The sequence below is a fragment of the Aspergillus costaricaensis genome, assembly GCF_003184835.1.
Source record: "Aspergillus costaricaensis CBS 115574 unplaced genomic scaffold BO79scaffold_57, whole genome shotgun sequence".
NCBI classification, from domain to species: domain Eukaryota; kingdom Fungi; phylum Ascomycota; class Eurotiomycetes; order Eurotiales; family Aspergillaceae; genus Aspergillus; species Aspergillus costaricensis.
In genome coordinates, this window is record NW_020291857.1 from 116,976 (window position 1) to 141,115 (window position 24,140).

General features: G+C 52.9%; 8 protein-coding genes across 8 annotated transcripts; 2 read left to right on the plus strand and 6 right to left on the minus strand.

Annotated features, from left to right (window-relative positions):
• Nucleotides 1–169: 169 nt before the first annotated feature.
• BO79DRAFT_211961 (dolichyl-diphosphooligosaccharide--protein glycotransferase subunit OST1) lies at nt 170–2,064 on the minus strand. Its single transcript, XM_025683108.1, has 3 exons — nt 1,591–2,064; nt 434–1,466; nt 170–368 (listed from the first exon to the last, which is right to left on the minus strand). Exons 1-3 carry the CDS (start codon nt 1,944–1,946, stop codon nt 243–245), a joined length of 1,515 nt encoding a protein of 504 aa, XP_025534239.1. The 5' UTR covers nt 1,947–2,064; the 3' UTR covers nt 170–242.
• Nucleotides 2,065–2,281: 217 nt separating this feature from the next.
• Nucleotides 2,282–4,877, plus strand: BO79DRAFT_241230 (pseudouridine-5'-phosphate glycosidase/carbohydrate kinase family protein; the record flags this gene model as incomplete). Its single annotated transcript, XM_025685097.1, has 6 exons — nt 2,282–2,471; nt 2,520–2,728; nt 2,775–2,916; nt 2,963–3,193; nt 3,246–3,546; nt 3,605–4,877. 6 exons carry the CDS (start codon nt 2,282–2,284, stop codon nt 4,875–4,877), a joined length of 2,346 nt encoding a protein of 781 aa, XP_025534240.1.
• A 99-nt stretch (nt 4,878–4,976) lies between these two features.
• Nucleotides 4,977–7,898, minus strand: BO79DRAFT_204897 (dienelactone hydrolase; the record flags this gene model as incomplete). The annotated part of the gene is made up of 6 exons (XM_025681817.1): nt 7,755–7,898; nt 7,514–7,696; nt 7,132–7,433; nt 6,308–6,675; nt 5,427–6,221; nt 4,977–5,338 (listed from the first exon to the last, which is right to left on the minus strand). The coding sequence occupies exons 1-6, from the start codon at nt 7,869–7,871 to the stop codon at nt 4,977–4,979; spliced, it is 2,127 nt and encodes a 708-aa protein (XP_025534241.1). The 5' UTR covers nt 7,872–7,898.
• A 190-nt stretch (nt 7,899–8,088) lies between these two features.
• gua1 (GMP synthase (glutamine-hydrolyzing)) lies at nt 8,089–10,227 on the minus strand. Its single transcript, XM_025688975.1, has 7 exons — nt 10,109–10,227; nt 9,872–10,013; nt 9,285–9,807; nt 8,843–9,234; nt 8,440–8,793; nt 8,310–8,390; nt 8,089–8,259 (listed from the first exon to the last, which is right to left on the minus strand). Exons 1-7 carry the CDS (start codon nt 10,175–10,177, stop codon nt 8,201–8,203), a joined length of 1,620 nt encoding a protein of 539 aa, XP_025534242.1. The 5' UTR covers nt 10,178–10,227; the 3' UTR covers nt 8,089–8,200.
• An 800-nt stretch (nt 10,228–11,027) lies between these two features.
• Nucleotides 11,028–11,977, plus strand: BO79DRAFT_211964 (putative GPI anchored cell wall protein). Its single transcript, XM_025683109.1, has one exon. It carries the CDS (start codon nt 11,175–11,177, stop codon nt 11,799–11,801), a length of 627 nt encoding a protein of 208 aa, XP_025534243.1. The 5' UTR covers nt 11,028–11,174; the 3' UTR covers nt 11,802–11,977.
• BO79DRAFT_68787 (Zn(II)2Cys6 transcription factor domain-containing protein) lies at nt 11,968–14,912 on the minus strand. Its single transcript, XM_025689603.1, has 3 exons — nt 14,172–14,912; nt 12,220–14,021; nt 11,968–12,151 (listed from the first exon to the last, which is right to left on the minus strand). Exons 1-3 carry the CDS (start codon nt 14,413–14,415, stop codon nt 12,134–12,136), a joined length of 2,064 nt encoding a protein of 687 aa, XP_025534244.1. The 5' UTR covers nt 14,416–14,912; the 3' UTR covers nt 11,968–12,133.
• Nucleotides 14,913–17,343: 2,431 nt separating this feature from the next.
• On the minus strand, nt 17,344–19,908 carry BO79DRAFT_204905 (MFS transporter; the record flags this gene model as incomplete). The annotated part of the gene is made up of 11 exons (XM_025681818.1): nt 17,344–17,404; nt 17,587–17,659; nt 17,837–17,970; nt 18,045–18,156; nt 18,217–18,626; nt 18,682–18,768; nt 18,823–18,855; nt 18,910–19,154; nt 19,215–19,249; nt 19,310–19,419; nt 19,475–19,908. 11 exons carry the CDS (start codon nt 19,906–19,908, stop codon nt 17,344–17,346), a joined length of 1,734 nt encoding a protein of 577 aa, XP_025534245.1.
• A 1,269-nt stretch (nt 19,909–21,177) lies between these two features.
• On the minus strand, nt 21,178–23,230 carry BO79DRAFT_68815 (kleisin alpha). The gene is made up of 2 exons (XM_025689604.1): nt 22,831–23,230; nt 21,178–22,761 (listed from the first exon to the last, which is right to left on the minus strand). The coding sequence occupies exons 1-2, from the start codon at nt 23,092–23,094 to the stop codon at nt 21,250–21,252; spliced, it is 1,776 nt and encodes a 591-aa protein (XP_025534246.1). The 5' UTR covers nt 23,095–23,230; the 3' UTR covers nt 21,178–21,249.
• Nucleotides 23,231–24,140: the final 910 nt, after the last annotated feature.

Here is a 24,140-nt window from a genome sequence, read left to right on the forward strand (position 1 = left end):
AGGCTAATCCCTTTTGGTTTGCCAAACTTTTAAGCTAGAGACGCCTAGTATGTCAGGTGACGCTGACAGCTGATAACCTACGGACTCCTCAGTGCAAAGACCATTCTGCATTAGGCAGTCTCCATATTACTCAGAAGGGAATCATTAGATCACACTATCAATCTCTAGTCGTCTACAAACAGCTACTATTGAATTCTGTCTGTCTGTCTGGTATAATTGAAACAATATGATACAACCTCCATCTACCGCTTCTTGATGCTCACATCAATGTTACCAATTGCCCACGCGGCAACGAACACGGTGAACAGGCCAGCCGTGATGGTCACGGGCTTGCGCAGTCCATCCCACAGAGAGTAGTCGTAAGTGATCTATATCCAATGTGTGAGCTTGACTATTCCCGATATTTATCCGGTGTATGTAGGTAGTTACTTACCACAATCTGCGAGTCACGGGCCTCATCCGTCAACTCCTCCACGGTCAAAGTCAGCGCCGTGCGTCCCAGGGTATCCATGAAAGTCTTGTGGCTGGTGAGCTCAGTCTGGATCTGGTTGGCACCGGGGAGGCCATTGCTAGTCGCCTTCTCGAGAAGCTCGTAGCGGACGTTCCGGGCACCCTCGGGGAGGATGATGCGCACGACAGCCTTCTCGTACTGAATACCCTCGGGGACCTTGGGGCCCTCGATGAAGGGGACCTTCAGGACGTAAGAATCAGCGCCGGTGACAGCCTTGCGAAGGAAGGCAGAGAGGTCGTTGTTCCAGCCAATGCGGAAGCTGTAGTTCCATCCGCCAAAGATGGGGAAGCGGGGACGGAGCTCCAGGGAGGCGTCGCGGTTCGGGACCTTTCCGGGACGGTAGCGGCTCGTGGAGACGTTGCCAATGTCGTCGGTGAAGTAGGGGTCCACGGAGCCCGGCTTAAGGGGGATCTTCAGCTCGCGAATAGCGGAGGATGGCAGCTGCTGGTAGCTGCTGATGGTCCATTCCACGCGGTTGAAGTTGTCAGTGAGCTTGGAGCCGTTGTTGCGCAGCCAGTAGCGCTCTTCCGTCGCCAGGTTGCCGCCCCAGTGGGACACTTCCAGGTCACGTTCCAGAAGAGTGGCAGTGATGACGGGCTTGGTGAACTCGTACCGGACACTGGCCGGGTAGGTGGTCTCGGGACCGATGTCGGCGTAGGGTCCGTAGGTGTAGGTGGCACCCTGGCGCTCTGGATCCGCGCCCGACGTCAGGTCCGTGGTGGTGTAGTCGGGGACAACGGTGCTGGGGAACTTGATCTTGGTCTTTTGGGTCGCGGTCGTGTACGCCGAGGGAGCGTAGGCCGAGAAGGCATAGGCGAGGTACTGGCGATCAGTCTGGCTGATGGCCGCAGGACGAGGCTTCAAGGTGTTGAGGGCGGAGTAGGAGATGCCCAGGGTGATTTGCGACGAAGGGGCAAGAGGCTTGGGAAGGTGAACAACAAAGTACTGGAAGTCCCTGTATGGTCAAGAAGACAAAAGATCAGCAAGCCGTTCTAGATACATCCACCATGCATAGATCAAGCAACCGTGGCTTCGTCCTACACCAACCCAGCCATTGGCCGCCATTGCGGACGACTTACCTGCTCGAGTCGAACTCAGTAGCTTCCACCTCGAAGCGTCCCTGTTCAGGAGCCGATTTATCACGGACTTCTAGGGCACCGACCTTGTCGTAGAGGTCTGACGGGAAGGACAAGTAGTAGTCGGACTGCGGCTTCTTGTCCACATTCTCAACGACAACATTGACAGTCTCACGCAAATAACCCTTCTCCAAATTGGTGTTGCGGACGAGATTGGCGTTCTTAAACACTTGGGGAGGCTTGAAATCGCGAGGAAGAGCTACAGGGGAGCTCGAGGGAGTCGAGTCGGCATAAACCAAGCTGTTGCTGCTGGACAGGAACAAGCCGCACAGCGCAGCGAGTGCGGTAAACGGCCTCATAGTGGGCGATATGGGCGGTCTTTCAACGACCGCGCCTAGGACCTATACACTCACCAGGAGATAGTCCCAAGGAGAAAGAAATGAGCGAGAAGATGGACGGGAAGGTGGGAGGAATTGGGCGATAAGTCGAGGGGGAGAAAGAGACGCGCGGAGATGCTGAGGTGTCCCGATGCGGGATTACGAATTACGTACGGCGACCGCCGCGGCCAAAACTTCCTGCTTTTATCGCCGATAACCCGCGATTCCTCCTTGCAACTCTATCCCCGCACTGTCTAGCTACGAGACTCTCGTTTTTTTTGCTTGTAGTTTTCAGTGTCCCAACCATCGTGGTCTCCATGCTCGCTTCTCGAGCTGCTGCTCGTTCATGCTGCCGGTCAGCTAGAGCCCCGGCACGAGCCGCGGTAGCAGCCCGGCGCTATCACGGTCTCGCTCAGAGCAAGCTCTTCAAGGTGTCTGAGGAAGTCCGCGATGCTGTTGCTACTGGGAAGCCTGTCGTGGCTCTCGAGTCGACCATCTATACTCATGGTATGGTTTCTACCTGCTTGGTTGGTTGGGTATAGCTGACAGTTACAGGATTTCCCTATCCTGAGAGCGTTGCTCTGGCAGAGTTGCTAGAGTCGGTCGTCCGGTCCAATGGCGCTATGCCTGCTACAATTGGAATTCTTGGTGGTGAAGCACGCGTTGGATTAAGTCCCGAGGAGCTTGTCGAGCTAGCATCAACTGCGGAGAAGAAGAATGCGCTGAAAGTGTCTCGGCGAGACCTTGGTTACATCTGTGGCTTGGTGGGTGGGATGATTCCTCTTATCGATACACATCTGACAGTAGTAGGGGCTGGCTGGCAAACGCCTTCATGGGGGTACAACTGTGTCTGGCACGATGGTGCTCGCGCACTTGGCGGGGATCAAGATATTCGGCACTGGTGGACTAGGTGGTGTGCATCGCGGCGGCGAGATCTCCATGGACATCTCCGGTACGTGCAGCTATGGATATAACGAGAGTCCGGCTAACTGTAGCAGCCGACCTTACTGAACTGGGACGCACACCGGTGGCGGTTGTCAGCTCTGGGTGCAAGAGCTTCCTGGACATCCCGCGTACGCTCGAATACCTCGAGACGGAGGGCGTCTGTGTGGGAACCTTTGCCGATGGTCGCCAGGGCTCTGTGGACTTTCCTGCATTCTACACCCGGGACAGCGGGCTGAAGAGTCCAAAGGTCATTCAAAATGAGGCCGAGGCCGCGGCTATTGTCTGTAAGTCTTGCTGCATATCTCACTGACGCACATAAGATACTGATGAATACAGACGCCCAGTCGCAAATCCCCGTCTCGTCGGGCATCCTTCTTGCCAACCCGGTACCACTTGAGCACTCTGTTGCAAAGAGTGATATGGACCATATCATCGACGAAGCTCTTCGCCTCGCCGACGTCGAGGGCTACCATGGAAGTGACAACACGCCCTTTGTGCTGGCCAAGATCAAGGAACTCAGCGGCGGAAAGAGCGTGATTGCCAACCGAGCTCTGGTAGAGGCGAACGTGAAGCGCGCGGCCAAGGTTGCCGTAGAACTCTCCAAACTGGAGCGGTCTGGGGGGGCGCTCAATGAACGGTGAGCTGCCACTCGTGCGTTCAGACTCGGGATATCCTAATTGAGATGGTGTGCGCAGACACATGCCAGCTTTCTCCGGGACCAGTAGGGCTGACCAAGCGACTGAAACAGAGCTGGAGCATGCAACTAAGACTCCACTGGAGACTATAACCAAGGCGGATGTCCTCGTGGCTGGCTCCTTGGCCATCGATCTTTCCTGCGACTTTGCCCCGGCCGAAGCAAACACCACGACGCCCGCTTTGCAGACATCAAACCGCGCCGTCATCGGACAGAGCCTAGGGGGAGTTGGACACAATGTGGCCATTGCCGCAAGGTATCTGGACAGCTCTGTGTTGTTCTGCAGCGTTGTGGGTGACGACTTAAGCGGTCAAGCTGCGCTGTCCAGTCTCCGACAGGAGGGTCTCTCCACAGCCGGCATCAAGGTGCTCCCTCCGTCCTCCGGAGCACGCACGGCCCAATACATAGCCGTCAACGACGCGAAGAAAGACCTAGTAGTAGCCATGGCCGACATGGCAATCATGGAACTGCCAGAGCAAACACTAGACTTTGACAACTTCTGGGAACCGATGATGTCCCGCGCACAGCCTCAATGGGCAGTAGTCGACGCCAACTGGAACGGCGAAGTCCTGAGCAAATGGGTATCCCTAGCCAAGAAGCACAAGGCACGGGTAGCCTTTGAGCCCGTGTCCACAGCGAAAAGCCGTCGTCTATTCGGGTCCGCCATCAAGCCATCTGACTGCGTTCCCAACAACACCGTCAGCCTGGCTGCCCCGAACCAGTTCGAGCTAGCAGCCATGTACCAAGCCGCGCGGGAGAACGGACACCTGGACTCAGAGGAATGGTGGCGTATCATCGACGCCATGGGAATGACGGGATCAGGGTCACGCGAACGACTAGTAGCCATGACCTCGGCGACGCTGGTCGACCAGGGAATCCCACAGCAAAGCATCCAGCTACTGCCGTTTATTCCGTGCGTTCTCACCAAGCTAGGCCGGGAAGGCGTGCTTCTGACGCAGCTGCTGCGGCCGGGCGATGCGCGACTGACGAGTCCGGAGTCAGCACCGTATATCCTCTCGCGGGCGTTGACGTCGGACGGGCTGATCGGGGGTGTGTACCTGCGGCTGTTCCCAGCTGCAGCAGAGCTAGATGAAAAGGACATTGTAAGCGTCAACGGAGCGGGCGATACGCTGCTGGGAGCAGTAGTGACAGGACTGGCGCGGGGAGGAGCGGTGGAGGAGGTGATTCCACGAGCACAAGAAGCGAGCGTATTGACATTGCAGCAGGAGGGAGGAGTAAGTAAAGAGATATCCAGACTAGCTGGAAGTATATAGTGCGTTCATACTCATCCATGATCTATGAATTGGCATCAAACAAGCATCATACTACTATACATACTACTACGCACACCAAAAGAAACCAAAACATCCACCCTAAGAAACAACCATATCCACCCCCTCCGCCCCAACAACAGGCAACCCATCTCTACTCAAAACCCCCACCTGCACCAACACACTGGCCTGATCCCAATAAGCATGCACGCGGGCGACCTTTCCCGCCGTGAAACTGGCCACCAGCACCAACGCCACCTTGACATCCTTCCCCGTCGGGGGCAGGTTCGGCAGTAACCATGGAATAGCACGATCATGCCTGAAGGTTAGGAGAAGTTCATCGACGATGCGATCGGGCCCTGTAGTGCGGGAGAGCAGACGGATGGATTGATTAGAGGGAGAGGGTGTGGGTGAGAGGAAGTTGCTGTTGGTATAGAATTTCGTTATGGTGGAGGGGGTTGTTCCTATGCCATCATCAACTTTCTTTAGTATCTCGTCATGTTTACTATATATTTTGTATCATGGTGATGGAAAGGAGGGAGGGATACATACCACCAGCACAAGTAGGCACACACACCACGACGGGCGACTCTTCAATGGTGCAAGTCTCTGTCTCTGTGCCCTTCCCGGCACCAGTATATAAATGTGAGGAAGAACTCCCACTACTATGCACACTCTCCATCTGCACCCCCATTCCACTGCCTACCATTAACCCTACCAGTTCTGCTGCGCGGTGACTGCGCTCGTCTTCTTCGTCTCGTTCACTCCTATCCCCTCCCCCTTCCGCAGAAGTGGAAGTGGAAGACAAACACCGCCAATACTCCTCCCACACGCTCTCGACATCCGGCACGCGCCATTTCGTCGCGGGCCATCCGAACCCCCGCTTTAGGGTCTCGAGGGCACGAGACCACGCTAGACGCGCGGAGAGCTTGTCATAGTTCGACGAAGAAGGCTCAGCGAACCTGGGGGATGATTCGGGGTAGGTGAAGACGTGGCAGCGGTGGCGTTTCCGGGGGTGGTTTTTGGTGCTGTTGAGGAGGGTGTCTGCTATTGAGGAAGTGGTGGTGGAAGTACCGGCGAGGTGGATCTGGATACAGAGGAGAGGGATGGAGGGGGGGTAGGTTGTTGGTGTTGTTGTTGAGGATGTACTTCCTGTACTTCCTGTTGTTCCGCGAGAAGTGTCTGGGGATGTACTGGTGAGGAAGTTGCTGTTGTTGGTGGTGGAGGTGGAGGTGAGAGGCCCTTCGGGATAGTATGCCACTAGGGCACAGAGTCTGGGGAAGGGGTTTGTGGCTGTTAGTGGTTGGTGGTGGGATTCGAGGAGGAGGTGGGCGGGTTTGTTGTATGCTTTATACCATTAATATCAGTCATGTATATCATGGAGTAGTTGTTAAGTAGGGTAGGGTATGATGGGAGGGAGGGGGGAAATTTACCAACGACAGCATATCTCTCCCCCGGCTCGAGATCATCTTCCCTCTCATGCAACAGATTCTCCAATTCCTTGCGCTCTTTATCTACATCCCCACAGCCATCTGCTGCATTTTGACACCCCCGGAAGGGGAGATACTCGACGTCGAAGCCCTCGGCGCGGAAGCGCGATAGGATCCCCGCGTCGAAGTCGGGAGTATCGGAGGTCAGGTATAGTCTGCGTGGGGGAGAGGCTTCTGCTTCGCGACGACGACTGTGTTTGTCGTTGGCTGATGGGGGAGATTGTAGTGGTGTACCATAGTTGCTGTTGGTAGGGTTTGTGCCGGCGGAGCTGCTGCGACGACGACGGAGGTGTTGGCGGAGACGGTCCATTCTAGTAGTATTATTTAAAATATTCAAGTATATATTGTGGTATATAGTAGATGTACTACTAAGAGTAATATGGTCATCCATGGTGCGAACTCCGAGCATCCCGATTTATATATATACTGTATGCTGGTGGCTTATGCTTTGGCGGACATGCTCAGTGACGTCGACGATTCCAGGGTGTTGTTCTCATCTCACAGGGGCGACGTGGATCCATTCAGCCAGGGACGGGTTGAGTAGTATTAACTTTGTGTGTACACCGTCAGTTCATTAGTTGTAGTTGGGTTGTAAACCAGCCCGATCCATTGCATACATATATGCGTGGCAATTCTATCGCATTATCGTATCTATCGTGAGTCAGTGACGTCGATCTATATACAAGTCTCGAGTTTTCCCATCCCTCGCATAGCGCCACCGCTCAATGGCGTCAACCACTATACCACAATGCTGCTGCAACATCTACTCGAAACTGGTCAACCAGCGAATCTCCTCCCTTACATTCCCCTCACAAGCCGGATCCTCAACCAAATAGCACCGATACGCCGGGCGCTGCAAACTCCGCCTCGCGACCTCACAGTCGACGCGGATATCTTCGATCAACGCCTCCGACGAAACATAATCATATTCAGGACGGATATATCCCAAAATCAGCAGGTTGAGTGGCGTGCCATAAAAGTCGGGCATTTTGTGGAAGGTGACCTGTCCGTCGGTAGAAGTAGTGGCGGTCGGCGAGGGGGCGGAGAGGGGCGGCATGATGTGGATTTCCTGCATTGCAGACAATAGAGCATTAATCTATTGCATATTCAAGTGGTATATGAGTGACAAAACTGGGAGGTGGGACGTACGATTGACTTGGACTCGTTCTTGTAGAAAGGATTGTATCCGATGCTCAGCACCGCCGGGCGGATGGTCTCCCCCGTTGCGAAGCGCGCTGGATCCAGCGCCACGACGCCGTAGTAGACGCCTACGGATAATTCGGGATGCTGGGAGAGTTCATCGGCGGGGATGTTGGCTGTTGGGATGCCCAGCTGCGGTTCTTTGCGTCAGTTGGAGCTGCTGGACTTCTGGGTTGGAGGTGCAAGGTACCTCTTTGCTGCCCCGCCCGAAGCCTTTGATGACAGGTCCACTCATGCGGATGGGATACGGGGGCTCCGGTCCCTCTTCGGGACCGGTGACGGGGTCGCGAGGCCGATCGGGGCGCATTTTAGAAGCTGAGATGAGTGGATGGTGTTGAAGTAGTGGTAGGTGGAGGAAGAGAGAGAGCGCGAGAGAATAAGATGGAAGAGAGATCGGCGATAAGACAGGTGGGGCTATGGACTATCAAACGATGCGATTGTGGAGTTCAGGCTTCATCAGGGCATCCACCAACTGGCCAATTATCTACTCCCCTTTCCAGCTTACAGAGTTGCACTCTTACTCGCAGATAGATAAAATGGTATATTTCAGGATTATCTACGTTCATCCCGTTTTGCCGTAACTCCGTTCCTCTAATGGATGATATGACTCGTACTATCAGTTTAATCGTAACTATTTTACTCCATCTCAATCGTCGCCGGAGGCTTGCTGGAAATGTCGTACAGGACACGGGACACTACACGAGTTAGCAGATATTCCTAGTGTTAGAAGGAGAATGTAACATACCGCCGTGGACCTCGTTGATGATGCGGGTCGAGCACCGGCTCAGGAACTCGTTGTCGAAGGGGAATGCGCGCGCCGTCATGACTGCCATCTGTTAGTCCATCATCACCAGCAAAGTAATCAGCTCACTTACAGTCGGTCGTCTCAACAGCACGCAGGATGATGATCTCGGCGTACACACGCTTGTCACCCATGACACCCACCGCCTTGCTGGGGTCCAGGGCAGCGTAGGCCTGCGCAATCTGGTCGTACAGACCAGCCTCGCGGATCATGGAGATGAAGATGTGATCGGCCCGGCGGGCAATCTCCACACGCTCGGGGGTAACCTCGCCGAGAACACGGATGGCAATACCAGGACCGGGGAAGGGGTGGCGCATGACCAGCTCTTGAGCAATGCCCAGCTGGCGACCCAGGGCGCGCACCTCATCCTTGAACAGCTCACGGAGCGGCTCAATGAGTCTCATGCCCTGACCGTCAATCATGCGCTCTGTGATGGATTAGCGGGTTGCCAGATATTCCAGAACCGAAATACTTACGAGGCAGACCACCGACGTTGTGGTGGGTCTTGATGGTCGCCGAGGGACCCTTGAAGGAGATACTCTCGATGACATCGGGGTACAGAGTACCCTGGAGGAACCACTTGATCTTGGCACCCTGGTGCTCGGCCTCGGCCTCGATCTTCTGAGCCTCCTCCTCGAAGACGTCAATGAAGGTGTTGCCGATGAACTTGCGCTTCTTCTCGGGCTCGGTGACGCCCTTGAGACCGTCCAAGAAGCGCTTGGAGGCGTCAACGACAGTCAGGTTGATACCGAGGTGCTTGTTCAGGGTCTCCTCGACGATGTCGCACTCGTTCAGACGCATGCAACCGTTGTTGACGAGCACGGCGTGGAAGCGGTCGCCGATGGCCTCCTTCATGAGCTTGGCAGCACTGCACTTATTAGCACCACCCAATAATTGAATCAATGACAATCAACTTACACAGTGGAGTCGACACCACCGCTGACAGCACCCAGAACATGGTCAGTCTCACCGACCAGCTTGCGAATGCGTGCAATCTCCTGGTCGACGAAGCGGGACATGGTCCAGTTCTGTTGAGCACCGCAAATGTCGACGGCAAAGTTCTTCAGGATGGTAGCACCGAGAGGGGTGTGGGTGACCTCGGGGTGGAACTGCACACCGTAGAGGGGCTTGGTCTGGTGGGCAATACCGGCATAGGGGGAGTTGGAGGTGGTAGCAATGGTGTGGAAGTCGGTGGGGAGCTTGACGAGCTTGTCACCGTGGCTCATCCAGACCTTGATCTGGCCCTCGAGGCCGGCGAACAGCTTGTCGACGTGGCCCTGGTCGTCGAGGCGCTTGGCGTGGAGGTCGGCGTGACCATACTCACGCTCGGTACCGGCGTCAACGTTGTCCTTGCCCAGACGGTAGGCGATTTCCTGCAGACCGTAGCAGATACCGAGGATGGGGACACCGAGGTCGAAGACGGCGGGGTCAGCGTGGGGGGCTGTAGTTGGATAGAATGAGTATAGAACTCTAGAGAATGGTTCCGCGGGGAGGGTTCCGCTTACCGCCGTCCTCGTAGACACTGTAGGGACCACCGGACAGGATGATACCCTTGGGCTTGAAGGGCAGATCGGCGATCTTCTGAGTGCATGGCAGCATCTCACTGTAGACATTGATCTCGCGCAGTCTCCGGGTCAGGAGATGCGTCTGGGGGGGAGAATCAGTATGTGAGTCATGGGGATGGCGGGGTAATTGAAGCACTGGAAGCGGCAGAGAGAGTGTGGTATAGAGGGAGAGCGTACGTATTGAGAACCAAAGTCAAGAATGAGGATGGTGTCAAAGGTGGCATGGGGAACCTCCTGGTCGGCCATTGTGACGGTGGGCAGTCTATCAGACCAATTGATGAACTTTCGACTTGCAGCTGAACCCGACAAGAAGAAGATCTTCCATCTTTCTTTGCCGCTCGAGAATTTTTTTTCTCCCGGGCGGTGAGCCCCGAATGCGGAGGTGATAATACTAGCCAATAGAGGGGCATATAACAAAAGCGGTCAGATTGATAACAAGCTAGATGTTTATCAATCACGTGTTTATTACATAATATGCATAATATAACTAATCCAGGATACAGAGCTATATATGCATGCCAGCCCTAAATACAGAACCGACGCCAACAACAAAACTGGCAATCTCCTCGACGAGTCCAACATGTGAAAACAACTCATCAGTGTATATAATGGAAATGTAGATCACTCGTATCCCCCACTCACTTGTTCAGAGATTTTACCCTCTCTCCAAATTGACTCACGACAATCTCTGAAAACCAAGAGCAACCGAAAGGACCCCACTAAGCCCGATATAAACTAAAGCTGCGGCTCCTGCATCCCAAATACGAGCAGGACCAGAGATTAACCCCCTGAACATGGTTTAGCGGCGGACTCTGCCGCCTATTTTAGGTAGAAGGGTCTTGTGCTTCGGGGGACAGTTCTGCGCCGAGTCTAAACGGGGAGGGCCACTACGACACTCTATTTGCTGAGAGGGGTCGATTAGAAGGATGAGGCTACGCTAAGAAGAACCTTCAGGGAGATGAGGGTCTCGTAAACACGGAATACAGGGTTCTTGTCGTCAGGGGTCAAAGTGTAGCTAAATAGATTTGGTTGTGACTTTGTGAGACATAAGTAGTACAAATTGGGGCTGTTCCTGTTTCATTCTTTCTTTGTTGTAATCATACACACCTGCTTCCTATTCATCTATCTCTTTCCTCCTGTACTATAATCTTTACTCTGATTGTACCTCTCACTGTCCCTACCTCTACCATATACATACACACTTACACATATCATCGTCCAAAAGGATAAAATAACCGCCAAAATGCAATTCACCAAATCCACTCTCCTCACTCTCCTCCCCCTCCTCCCTCTCACTACCGCCGCCGACGTCTCGACCGTCTCCCTCTTCACCTACCACCCAGCGACCACCGCAGGGGCCAACATCCCCGAATTCTCTCTCTCCAGCGTTCCTCTCGGCGCCTCCATCATCAGCGCCAACCCCACAGCCACCACCATGGCCGTCTCATGCCTCAACGACGATAACTGCATCCTGCCCAGCCCCATCACCGTCACCGCAGGTCCCTCCACATACACTCTGTCCGCTGTGTACAGCACCAGCATGGAGGGTGTGCAGGAGGTGCTCACCATCGTCGAGGACTGCAAGATCACGGGCGTGACGCAGGGCGCGTCCTGCAGTGTGAGCTATGGAGTCGAGGCGACGTACAAGGGAGTTAGCACGAGTACGGCGAGCAACACTCAGATGAGTATCGCCAGTGCGGAGATTGGGTATGAGACTGTCAGTGTCACTGGGGGTGCTGACAAGTTGAGTGGTGCGACTGCGACTGGAACTGCTAGTGGAAGCACCGAGACGGGTATGGCTGGACGTAATGCTGTCGGGGCTGGAGCTTTGGCTATGGGTGTGGCTATTGCTGGGTTGGGGATGTTGTAGATTATGATACTTGATTATGATTGATTAAAATAATTGGCAAAGGGGTATGTTGTGGAGGATATAATGTTTGGTTATTACGTTCATCTATGCTTAGTATATGTTGCTCATCATACTCAGTTGCAACTACATGGCTAGCTACCATAGCCACTTTCAATATGTACAACGCCTCTATGTCAGCCTGGGAATCATACACAGTAGCAATATGTACCAATACAAGACCAGATTGCTTCCGGTCATTGCCAAAACAAAAAAAGGTTAGCGGTAAAATAATCAACAATCATCCTTTTTGATATCCGGCCCGGGTATGAACATGAAACAAATATGATCATAAATCAAATGCACGGTAAGAACTATACCCTCATTAGCATCATCATCCTCATCATCATCATCACATCAGGGGAACACTGGATATACTCACATTCATCACAATCAACATCGGTATGTCGAATACATCTCGCTTCACTGTCCAGCAGTACGCACATTCGACCTTGCCGTCCTTGAACCCTAGCTGGTTCATCCCCGCCTCGCTGGCGATTCCCCCCTTGCGCAAGTGGTTGTTCCAGCGCTGGTTATCCTCTGCGGCCGCGCCCTCCATGTCCTCCTTCGTCTTGTACTTTAACAGCTTGCACGTTGTCATCACACTACCGCGCGAGTCGCCAAACGCCAGCCGTGCGAAATCCTCATAGAACTGCACCACGCTGTCATCATCCAATAACTCTGCCAGGAATACTGGCTGCGGGCGCCCGGGCGTACTGTCCACTGTCGACCGAGGCGTGAAGCTGCGCGACGACGCCCCGGAGTTCGGCATTGATGAACCGCCCGTGTTGACATTGAGATTCGGCTCTTTGCCGAGCAGCACATCCTTCTTCCATCCCGTCAGGATACTGAACTCCTTGCCCACCGCGGCGATCTCGCCCGTCCGACGGCACACGATGGTTGGCGTGCCACACGCGTTGATAAAGTCCTCATATTCCCACAGAGTCCGTTGGAAGCACTTCTCCATAAAGATCAGGTCGTCCCGGTTGAGCGTCTTGGTCGTCGCGATGAATGACGGCCGGATCGACGCCAGCGCCTTGGCGATCTGCAGCGTCTTCTGCGGCGGGAAACGTCTTTGAATGAATGCCGTGAGGCCGTGAAAACGGCTGGTGTATGCGTACGGCTCCTTGACGCTGTCGTAGATGGCCGACGGGTTGCGTTGTCGGCGCCGCACGCCGACCTGTAAGTTCTGATGCTTCAAGCTTGGTGTTGTAATCAACGGTCGTTGTTGTCCATGCGGGGCTAACCCGTTCGACTTGCTTGCCACCGCACTGTGAAACGGGCTCTCCTCAAGCCCAGTCGTCATCTGCGGGCTAGTCGTCGCACCGGGACTGTTGAAACTAGCCGGCCCGCTTTCGATGGCAAATGCATGCGGCGCGTCCGCTTTGCTCAAATGCCCAGGAATCGCGCTGCCTTGTCCCGACTGCGGATAAACCCCCGGCAGATGCGGTTGTCCCGGGGCCTGTCCGCTGGGCCATTCGTTGAGGAGCGGATCCCCAAACATGAACGGCTGCTGGTTGCCCGGGCTTTCCCCAAAGCCTGGTGCCCCAGTAATGGGAGTTGAAGCATATTGTGCCGAGCCACTGCGCCCCATAGACCCGCGCTGCGTGGCCGAATCACTCGGTGAATCGCCCGCCCCCGTCGCCATGTGTCCCAGCATGCCAAACTCCAACGCACCGTATCGGTTCTCAAAATTCATGCTAGAAAGGTCAAAGTTGAAGAGAGCGGGATCGCTGGGGTCGAAGAAGGGACCGGCGAACGGATTTTGACCCTGGCCTGGAGGGCCGGAGACGCTCGTGGACGGTGGCTGCGGGTTGACGGAGGGGAGGCTATTGGTTCGAGCCGTAGGAGTAGCCTTGAGGTTAAAGGTTGGCGACACCGGCGATTGCGAAGGAAACGAGCCTTGGTTGATGGTATTCTCTTGGTAGACATAGGTAGTCGACTGGGGAGTAGGATAGAAGTTTGCGCCAGCGCTCTGCTGACCGGTCGCGTTCACGGCATTGGCGCCATTCCGAGACAAGGGCAGGCTGTTGCGCATGGGATTGTTGTAGAAGGTCCCGCCAATCCCCGGCATCAACGCTCCATCCGGCGCATCGTGGAGGTACTTGGCCTTCTTCCGGACCCCGTCGTGACACGCATCTTGGAGACCGCGCTTGATGCACCGCTGACACGGTCGCTCATCACCTATGCGAAACCTCAATTAGTTTGAAAGTTCACTCAGACACACAAAAGATATGCGCCGCTAAGAGCGCGCCTGTATGGGCGCTAAACTCATGTGTAATCGGAGAAAAAAGGGTCGAATGCAAGCAACGCTGGAAGTAAGATCAGTCGTACCGCAAGTCAAGTGTGCGCGCTGGCAAGCAAAACAAGCCCGTCTCGCCTTCTTCCTCCGGGGTCTAGACGGGTCTTTCGGGTTGGGCTTCTGGCCATTCGCGGAGGCACCATTCGCAGTCCCATCGCCGTTGGCCTCGGTCTTCGGCTTGTCGGGTTGTTCTCTGGCGGCACTTATCTCCTGGCTGGCTTCCGTGCGCTCAGCCGAGGGAGCTGGGGAATCTTGCTCCTTCACTTCCGCGTTCATATCGGCAGACAATCAATTGTAACCGAGGTGTATTGTGTGTGTGCGATACGGCCGTTATCAATTCGTCCGACCGGGTGTTACTCCGCGTCGTAATTCGAGGCGATCAGCGACAGGGTAAATGAAGCAGTTGCAGGGTGGGCGAGCGCGTGGGGTTGCCACCGTAAATTTTGAACAAGACTGCCTTTGTCGCGTTGCGAACCAGCGCACAACAGAAGGGGATCTTGGTCGAGAGTCCGCTGATCAACCTCGCCAGGCTTTACTCTGGGAGTCGCAAAGAGATCGGTTGTTGGCCGGTCGGGCGCATAGAATCCACACGACGACGGCTAGGAATCGGTTGGCGTAGTGGTGGTAGATAGTGAGGAGGGTCAGCGACCACGAAGGACCTTGCGTGTGCTCAGTCAGCAGCAGTCAGAAAGTGAGACTGACTGTTGCGATGCGCCGAAGTGATTTCCTGTGGGTGTGGTGAAAAGTGTTCAGGAGAACAATGGTTAAGTGAAATTCCCTTTACTTTTTTTTTTTTTTTTTCCTTTTAGTGTCCTCCTTGAATCCTTTCTTTTTCTTCTCTCTTTTTTTTTTCTTTTTCCCGAATTTCTATGTCACGCGGCCGGTAGTGGCAATGAGTAGCGTCGGTGGAGCGAACGACTTGCCGGGGCTGCGGGGAAAACCTGTCGTGTCCAAAGGGTCGAGATAGAGCGGATCCGATGAGCAGCGGCGCAATGCGAACGACGCTGACAAGAGGAGGGGAGATGATATATACGAAAGAGGGGGGGAGGGACTAACAGGAGGGGTATGAGAAGGAGGAGGGGAGAATCGAATGCAAGTGGTTAGGAAAACGCGGGGAAGGATTGGAGGAGAGGAGAGACAAGAGAGAAGGAGGAGAGAGAGGAAGAGTCACTTCCAGTAGTCAGAAAGATAGTAGAGAGTAACTAAGAGAGTTGCGACCGACGGACTAATGGACAAGGCAGAAAAAATTCATGACGAGTTTGCAGGCAATTCAAGAGTTCAACACGAGCTGCTTCTTCTTGCATGTCTTGTCAGGTATCGTCCCGGGTGAGCCCAGTACGTTACCATACCGAGTGAGAGAGTCGCGTGTCTGTCTGTTCGCGCAATGACTGGGAGCTGACTCCCCATGCATCAAAGCTGCTGGTCAGACATATGAATCTCTATCTATACCCTATGCTATCTATCACTTCATATAACAGAACCAGCGACAGGTCAGGTCATTGCTCTGGTGGTCTTACTTCCGAGGCTAGAACCCAAATTTGGAGTCCTCAAATCCAAGGCACTTCGGTACTGGAAATAACCACGGATACATACATGAGCCATGAGCTTACATGTGCTTCCACGGCCTCTCCGCATGTGACGACACAGAAACATCGCATCGGTTTCTCTTGACCCGAGTATATCTCAAGTCAAAGAAGTCTATCCATCTTCCTCCTCAGAGAAGATTAGTTGGTCATAAATTAGCAGACTTACCGTAAGTGATTTAATTACTCAAACAAGACAAATACGAACTGACAAATCCCTCAGACCCGACAAACTTGCCCTCTGCCTCCAAACAGTCTATACCCGTTGGGTACATACATACCAAAGCATCGGCGAAGACGATGGCGACCATTATGCAACATCGGCATACCTATGTACTTTGACTGGTTTCGGCCCGTGCCGATAACAAAAAAGCAAATGGTCTATAGTAACTAATCTCGGGGACATGCAGTCAGTTTCTGATTGATGTAGATTTCCAGAAAACTCGGAGTAGAAGAGCCTAGATACTTGACAGGAATCCACTGGCCACGCGAGATTCACAACCTACTAGACTACTTAGAGACACCGAGCGACCACACCTTAACTATGTAGCTAGACAGCACGAACCATGACAGCATGTCTACTAGCCCAAAGTTATCTCTCGCAATGGCCAATGCATGTCTAATTTAGTAATGACCGAACCCACATACACCATGACTTACATATGTAGTCTATCAACTCCATCCCCTCTCGCACCTCATCGCAAGAAAAAAACAAGCAAGTAAAGACTATCAAACACAACGTTGAAACCCACAAGGTCATTACAATACCGTCGTCACTACACCCCATCTACTACTAGTAATCTAGACTTCTTCAAAAACACAAACAAATCCCTCAACTATCACCCGACTCACCAATCACAGCTCTTGTCCTCCAGCCTCTTCCAAACCGAAACAATCTAAAAGTCATAAAATCAAATCCTCCAATGGATTTTCATTGCGTGCTTGGAAATGAGCCATTTCTTGCCCTTTCTGTCCCGGGCGGGCCCGATTAGTGGCCCGAGATTTCCCGAGGGGTTTGTATGAAGACCCTTCGTGTGCTTCGTATTGCTTGGGTGAAAATGTGTGTGGTGTGTGGTGGCTGTGATTGAGGTTGCCGAGGTTAACTGACCGACTATAATATTTGTTATCATGGGGTTGTGGCACAGAAACATATACTCACCTAATTCAAGTAACTTGCTGCGTTGGGTGTCATGGCTTGGGGAGGATTGCTTTGCAGGAACTATAGTGGGCGGTCGCTTCTTCTGCTGTATGAGTGAGCTGCAGCATAGTATCTTACATAGTTGGGACGGTGTTTTGCATGCGTATAACGGTATAACCAGGCTCATAAAATCGTCGGTATTCGTGCTTCTAGTCGACTAATAACTCTATAACATTATGGTCTACCTTGAAATAACCCTCATGCTTTGTCCGCTGTCGCCATGTCCATCCGTCCACTAATAAGCCCACGTACGCATATCCACCAATCCGAAAGTTGCTATCTATTACTGACCGACTTTTGAGAGTGTGCCTAGGAAGAGCTCGAAGCATGCAAAGATGAGAAGTCTGCGCTGCATCATATCGCATCCTGATTTGGAAAAGAAACCCGCAGCTATGAGCTCCTGCCCGTCCCTTGGGTGGGTATCTACCGTGCAGCAAATCGGCTCTTCTGCCGAATCCGATTCCCGTAGCGGAAAAAGATATACCTGCCCATCAAATCATGTCAGTGGGAATGGTCACCTACTATACACCGTAAACGACTATCAACTGCATTTGGAGGTGAATAGCCTAAAGCGTGCCGTTGTGACCGCAGCAGTGCAAGAACAACACGTCCACCAGTGAAAAGAGGAATGAATGGGATTGAAAAGGATACAAATCATGCACTTACGGAAACGGCGCCATGACAAGTGTCAGAAAAGCAAGTAGCGAGGTTGCCCAGTGATAACCCAGGTTGTTGTACACTAAAGCCAGCAGTTAGCATGTGGCGGTCAAGGTGTGCTGTGTCATTGGGCAAAAGCATCCACAGTTATATATAGACCAGTGTGAATAGTAAAAGTGAGTAGTGTTCAGTGAACGTCACAGTCCACCTCGGTGGCAGTGACACGACGAATACCATATATCACAAAGGGAGAACTTACTTTGTATGCCGAAAAGTGGAAACACTCCACCAAATATGGAGCGAGCAAAGCTGTTTGCCGCTAAAGCGCTTGCTGCATAGGTTGGATACGCATCAACCAAGAATGTGAAGATCCCCGAGTACACAAGAATCGTCCTAGAAGATGAGATATCATTGTAAGTGACAAGAACACTGAGATGGCCACTTATTTAAGACACGAAAATACCTACCCAGCTCCGAATAACGCACTTCCAATGAGTGGGGCGATCCAGTGTACTTGAGGGTAGATTGTCCAAGCAAAGATGAACAGCCCGATGGTAACAAGTGGACCTCCAGCAATAGCTGTATACTGACCGTTAGAGCAGGCTAGTCAGGCTGCGGACAGAATGACATATGACATACCTGGCGGAAGCCGCCACTCTGGTTGGAAATCATCAGACCTTCCCACAGCTTCTTGATGTTTCAATTCCAGGCGTGTATAGTTGCGACGCCAAAGAGGGTCCGAGAATATCGCAAAGAGCATCCCGACGAACAGGCCTAGGAAGCAAAGACCACGCTGCCAAAGCTCAAAGCCATAAACGGTCTCGAATACCAACTGAAATGCACCGAAGAAAAGATAGAGTATGCCCAGCAGGATGGCGGAGAAGATGCACAGGTTTAGGCACATCGGCTCTAGTGTCAAAAGCAGCAACGGCCTATAGATCGACCGCAAGACGGTCTGCGCAACCGAGCGATTCAGCATCTCTATAGGCGCTATCCATCTATCGTCACCGGTTTCCTTGCGGAGCTTCTGTGCCTTGCGTCTCAGAAGCCTAAGAAATGAGTCAGAGGACGTTAGTATTTCCGCAGGTCTATGCGGGCCCTTACACTGGATGGTAAGTCTCCGGAACAAAAAAGCCGATGAGGACTAATAAAACCCCGGTCCAGATGAGAAGCACATAGAAGGTCCATCTCCTGTGGAGTACGGGTAGTCAGCCTTATCCAAGTTTGCAATATCAGGAAGCATACCAAGTTGTGAACTGATTGATAAACCCACCAACCCTGCAGAAATCTGTCAGCAAATATCAAACGGTGTAAGTGTTGTCGATGACCTACAATGGGCCAACCTCAGGACCGATGAAGGGGGAACTCGTATAGAGCATCATCGGTGCGCTTAGTTCATGCCGGGCAAACAGGTCACCCACCGTGCCACCCGCCACACTAAGAAATGCGCTTCCAGCGATTCCATTGAGAAACCGGCATACAATCATCGTCTGAATGTTTTTGGCCACGGCACATGGTATCAGCCATACGAGGAAGAGTGTGAATGAGCAAATGTAGATCCGTCTTCGGCCATAGAACTGTCAAAGATCAGCTTGTTAGCAATCACCGTGGGTGTGGGGCTTGGTTAATGTACGAACCTCCGAAAGAGGCCCTAACAATAGCGGCCCGACAGCTTTGCACACATGTTAGTATATCGCATTCCAAAAGGTCTGATAGTATGGCTCTAACGCACCAAGACCCCAGATAAAGAAGGATAGACCCAAGGTCGCTATCTCCCGAGAACAACCAAATTCTTCCATGATCTGGTCATAGGTGACAGTGTACATCGAAGAAGTGCAAGTCCTACAGCCATCAATCAGCACCAAACCAATTGCAGTAGCTTCAGGATCTAGCCTACACGCATAGAGAGCCTGCTGAGCATATGATCACGATGAGCCAGCGCCTGACCGTGTTGAAATTGCGCGGGTTCATGGGGTCATTGTCATCCCAACTGACAACGAAGCCTTCTGAGGCATCAGAAGCTTCCTCATCTTTGTTGCTCAGGACCCTCTCCACAACAGCTTCTTCATCGGCATTCTGGATGCTATAGCCGTCGTTCAGGCTCCAGTTGCGTTCGAGGGGGTGTGATGAAGCAGAGTGGTGTCTGCGCAGCCGCTCTTCATAAGAGGAATTCCGGGCAGTGATGGGAGCGAACATGCCATCAACATTGTCTTCCAGCTTCTCTCCTTCTGAATCACCTCGATCAGCTTGCTCTGCACATGAGAAATGATCACTTGTGAACATACCTGTGCTTTCTTGCGAGCTTTCCGCCCGCTCGGTTGCAGAAGACATCACTGTCAACAGGACTGGGATGTTAGTAAAACGCTTCTTCACTTGTTATCAAATTATGGGTGAAGAGAGTGGTCAGAATCTTTATGAGATAGTGAGGATCACCAATGCCGACCGGGGAATTTCACCTGAGACCAGCCGATCTGCAGCGGAGATTTAACCCGTTCACCAGTTACAGAGTTTGGCACAAAGCTTGTTAAAGCTTGGCTGTGACAAGAAGAATATAAGAAGGAAAGGAGACCAGACTAGCCCAAAACACCACACTGGAGTGTACTTACGTGTTGTTGGGAAAGGCAATGAAAAGAACACCTCAAGCAGTCTTTATATTGTACGATCTCCGCACCCAATTCAACGGCGGGGACCAGTACATATGACACGGGACGGCGATTTGGAGTATGGAGCGTTCCAGAGTCACGGTAGGAGGCTGAGTGGGTTAGAAGGATGACGAGGGAGAGGGAAAGTCGGTCGAGCTAAGGTGGTTAGCTCAAGTGTTGCTGATTGCTTGGGAGTAGTAGTCTCGCCTCTCGGCCTCGGAGGAGAGCCGAGTGAGCTCCAACTGAGGGAAGAACACCCCGAGCTGCGAGCTACTACTACTACTTACTACTTACTACTTACTACTCTCAGATGCTGGTCCGTTAACCGTCAGTCAACCGTTGAGTATCAGTGAGAGTAAAATTTGAGACGTCAGGGTTATTGATATGGAGGAGGGACCACCGCAGGTGAGAGATTCCGCAAGGATGACTACTGAGATACAGTACTACTTATCTGCTATCTACCTATCTATATTCCCTCCCCCGGGTCCGTCTTGTGTTTCTCCGCAGCGTTTGCGGAAGCTTTCCCCACGTGGAACCGCCACCCGAATGTCATCCATGCATCCGATTGCTGTACACTACGAACTGTGTAGTACTTACTACTTTATAACTGGATTTGATAATATCGATCTGACCTAGGTTGAAAAATGAATCTGAGGGATACGCCCCATGCGCATCGCTGGGCTGGTTTATTCGAGTTCTTCTATTACACTACGCTACCTAGGGTCCAATCATCATGTTTCGCCCAACGACCAACAGGGCATCATTCCCAGCCCTCCAGCAGAATCATAATAGCCACCTTTTCAGTCCCGGAAGAAAAGAGTCAAGTCCAACAAAATGAAGAAAAGAAGAAGAAGAGAGTTAAGAGAAAGTTGAAGCCAGACCCCTAAAACTCCAAAGAATTCACATAGGATAATCGCCCCATACAAAAGCCAAGAGATTCCCGGGGCAAGCCTGCCCACACGAAAACAAAATCAAAATCTCAAAGAGAACGCAACTGTACATGAACACGACGCCGGAGTCATAAGGTCCTTTAGGCGGTGGCCTCAACGGGCTGCTGCTCTGCCTCTCCGCTGGCCCCCTCCTCAGCCCACGAGCCCCAGAGGGCTCGCTTGCCACGGATCTTCAGAGGTCCACCCACAGTCTCCGGTCGTTGTTCAACTTGTACGGCGTCCTTGGTGGCCAGCACGAGGACCTCGAAGAACATCTTGGTAGCGTCCGCCTTGGATGCCTTCTTCTCCGGCAGCAGATCCTGGAACTTCACGCTCTTCTTCTGCTCGGCTGCAGATTCACCCAGGCGTTCCCGGAGGATGTGGACGGCGTGCTTCGTACCAATCGACACGGGACCACTGTCGGCAACGACCGTGTCGTCGACATCCTCCAATGGTTGGTTCATTCCTTCGTCATCACTCAGGCGCAGAGCCTGGTCCTCCTCATCACCGGGGAACTCGATTTCGGAGCGTTGAAGCAGGGTAGAGTCAAGACCAACTCCCTCATCGACCGGCACAATGGCCTCTTCTTCGCCAAGCTCCAGGGCCGGCGCAGTGGCCGCATCCACATCCATGTCGGCAATTCCACTGTCGCGTTTCCGCTTCAGCTCACCCGCCTTCCGGATGGTATCGAAAGAAAGCAAGTCACGTAATTCCGGAGCCCAGCCACGTCCCCGGCCCGCACCAAGCACATTTGAAACAAAATCGCCGTTCTTCTGCATATTCATCAGAGTCAGAAGCACGGGGTCCCGAGGCAGCCACGAGGAGGGCTTCATGATTTCCTCGCGCGTCAAGTACTGTTCCCTGACATCCTTAACCTTTTGGTCGGTTTCCTCGTCCAGTGGCATGAGAATGACCTTGCGGCGCTTTGACGGTTGCTGTTGCTGATCATGCTTGGCGGTAACTGCATCATCTTCTTCAACTTCGACATTCTCGTCTAATTGGAAGGCTTGAGACTTTTCAAGGTCGTCCATCTGGTCGTTCTCCAATTCGGTCAGGACACTCTCGCGCTCGATTTCATCATCGTTGAGGGCAGGCTCATCATGATCATCGCCGAGGTCCATGGCGTCATCCGTCTGCAGAAGGTTATGGGGTAGAGCGTCGTCACCCAGATCCATCTTATCCAGGGGAGCATCATCTTCGCCAAGGTCCAGTTGCAAGTTGTCCACATCGTTGAATTTGCCCCCATCGCTGAAGAGATCTTCCTCCACGGGGCGGGGAGCCGGGGCATCTCGACCCACTTCCATACTGAAGTCGTGGCCGAGTGGTGTTTCATCTTCGCCCAAATCCAAGTCGACCAGGGTGTGGTCCTCGAGGCGCGCAGGTTCTTGCGAAGCGGAGCGTCGCAAGCCAGTATCCGGGAGCAGCTGACTACCAAAATCCATCGAAGAACCAGGATGCTTACCCTCAGGTTCGAGGTTGAGGGTTTGCGGCAACAGGAGGGAGGAGTCCAAATTCATGAACAGGTCGGATTCGGTCAGCACATCGGGCAAGGTGATACCACCAGGGGCAACGACCGTAGTGGTCAAGTCATTGTTATTCGTCAAACGGAAGGCCTAAGTAAGGAAGAGTTGTCAGCGACGGCGGGGTCGGAATATGCCAGAGGGGTATAAAGGAGCACCGACCATTTTGATCTTCATCAGGGCCTCATTGCAGTCATCCAGCAGATAGCGCGCTTTGCGGCTGTAGATGCGAACCACGCCCAGAAGCAGTTGACCACTCAATCGCAAAGCCATGGGGGCTTGGCCTTGGTCCACGATCGCACTGACACTACTTTCAATGTCGGATTGTAAGATGTGCGACTTGGAGAGCTTGCGCTCCAGGTTGGCCGACAACCAGACGCGGGCCAGTGGCCCGGTCTTTGACAACAGGGTCTCCGAGTAGAACATAGTGGCGGGGGGAGAAGGGGAGATAAATCAATCCAGGAACCGAGTGTCGCAAGAATAAGATCCAAGAAGACAAGAGATAGTGCAGTAAGAAGAATACCCCACCCAGAGCGGTGGCTGTTGGTGGTGGTGGTGGTGGTGGTGGTGGTGGAAGTCCCGGGCAACCAAAACGCCTGGGGACGCGCGCCGTATCCAGAAAACAAAAAGGATCAGCGACGGGTGCTCGGCCCCCTACGGGCAGTGAGCGAGGGAAGAGTCCACAGTATGGTTCCCGTTCAGTCCGACGACGGGTAGCTTGGGTGATGAATAAAAGATCGCGCAAGATGCGATCGTAAAAGAGACAAACACGCCCTACAACGGATGGTTGGAGGGGAAACAAGAGAGAAGCCAAAAAGGGATTGGCGATAGTGGGATGCGAAAATGGGGAGTTGACAGGGAAGGAGAGAAAAAGAGAGGGGGCTGGGGTTGGGGGGGGAGAGATTGTAAGGTTCGAAGTCGCAAAAGGTGGGAGGGAAACAAGAAGTGGGAACTTTGGGAAGGGAAAGAGTAGAAGAGAAGGAAAGGCGCGTCGACCGGCCAGCAACAGTTGATTGACTGCCAGGTTACTCAGGCTGGGAGGAAGGGAGTGGTAAGGTTATGTTGCCCAGCCTCCTCTTCTTCTGCCCATCTCTGATTGGTGCGTATTGATGTGGCTGGGGTCACGTGTAGCAGTCTAGCTTATGTCATTTCTAGATCACCTGAGTTGTGCTGATTCATCATGAGTATCATGCTTATTCCACTAGTCCCGATATGGACAGCTCGGAACAACACGTCATCCGATAAGGCTAGACCGCATCGGGCAAGGCATCATCAGCCGCACCGCCCAAGGATGAAGCCGTCAATAGAAAGAAGAAAAAGAAATCCCAAGGAGAAACTCAATGCATGAAGGAGAAGGACTTGATTGAAGATTACCTGCTCCGGGTCATGATCTGGGTTTCTCAATAAGACAAGGTTTCTTTGTGTTTCTATCGACAAAATATACTAAAACTACTTGACCGAGTGGGTTCTGT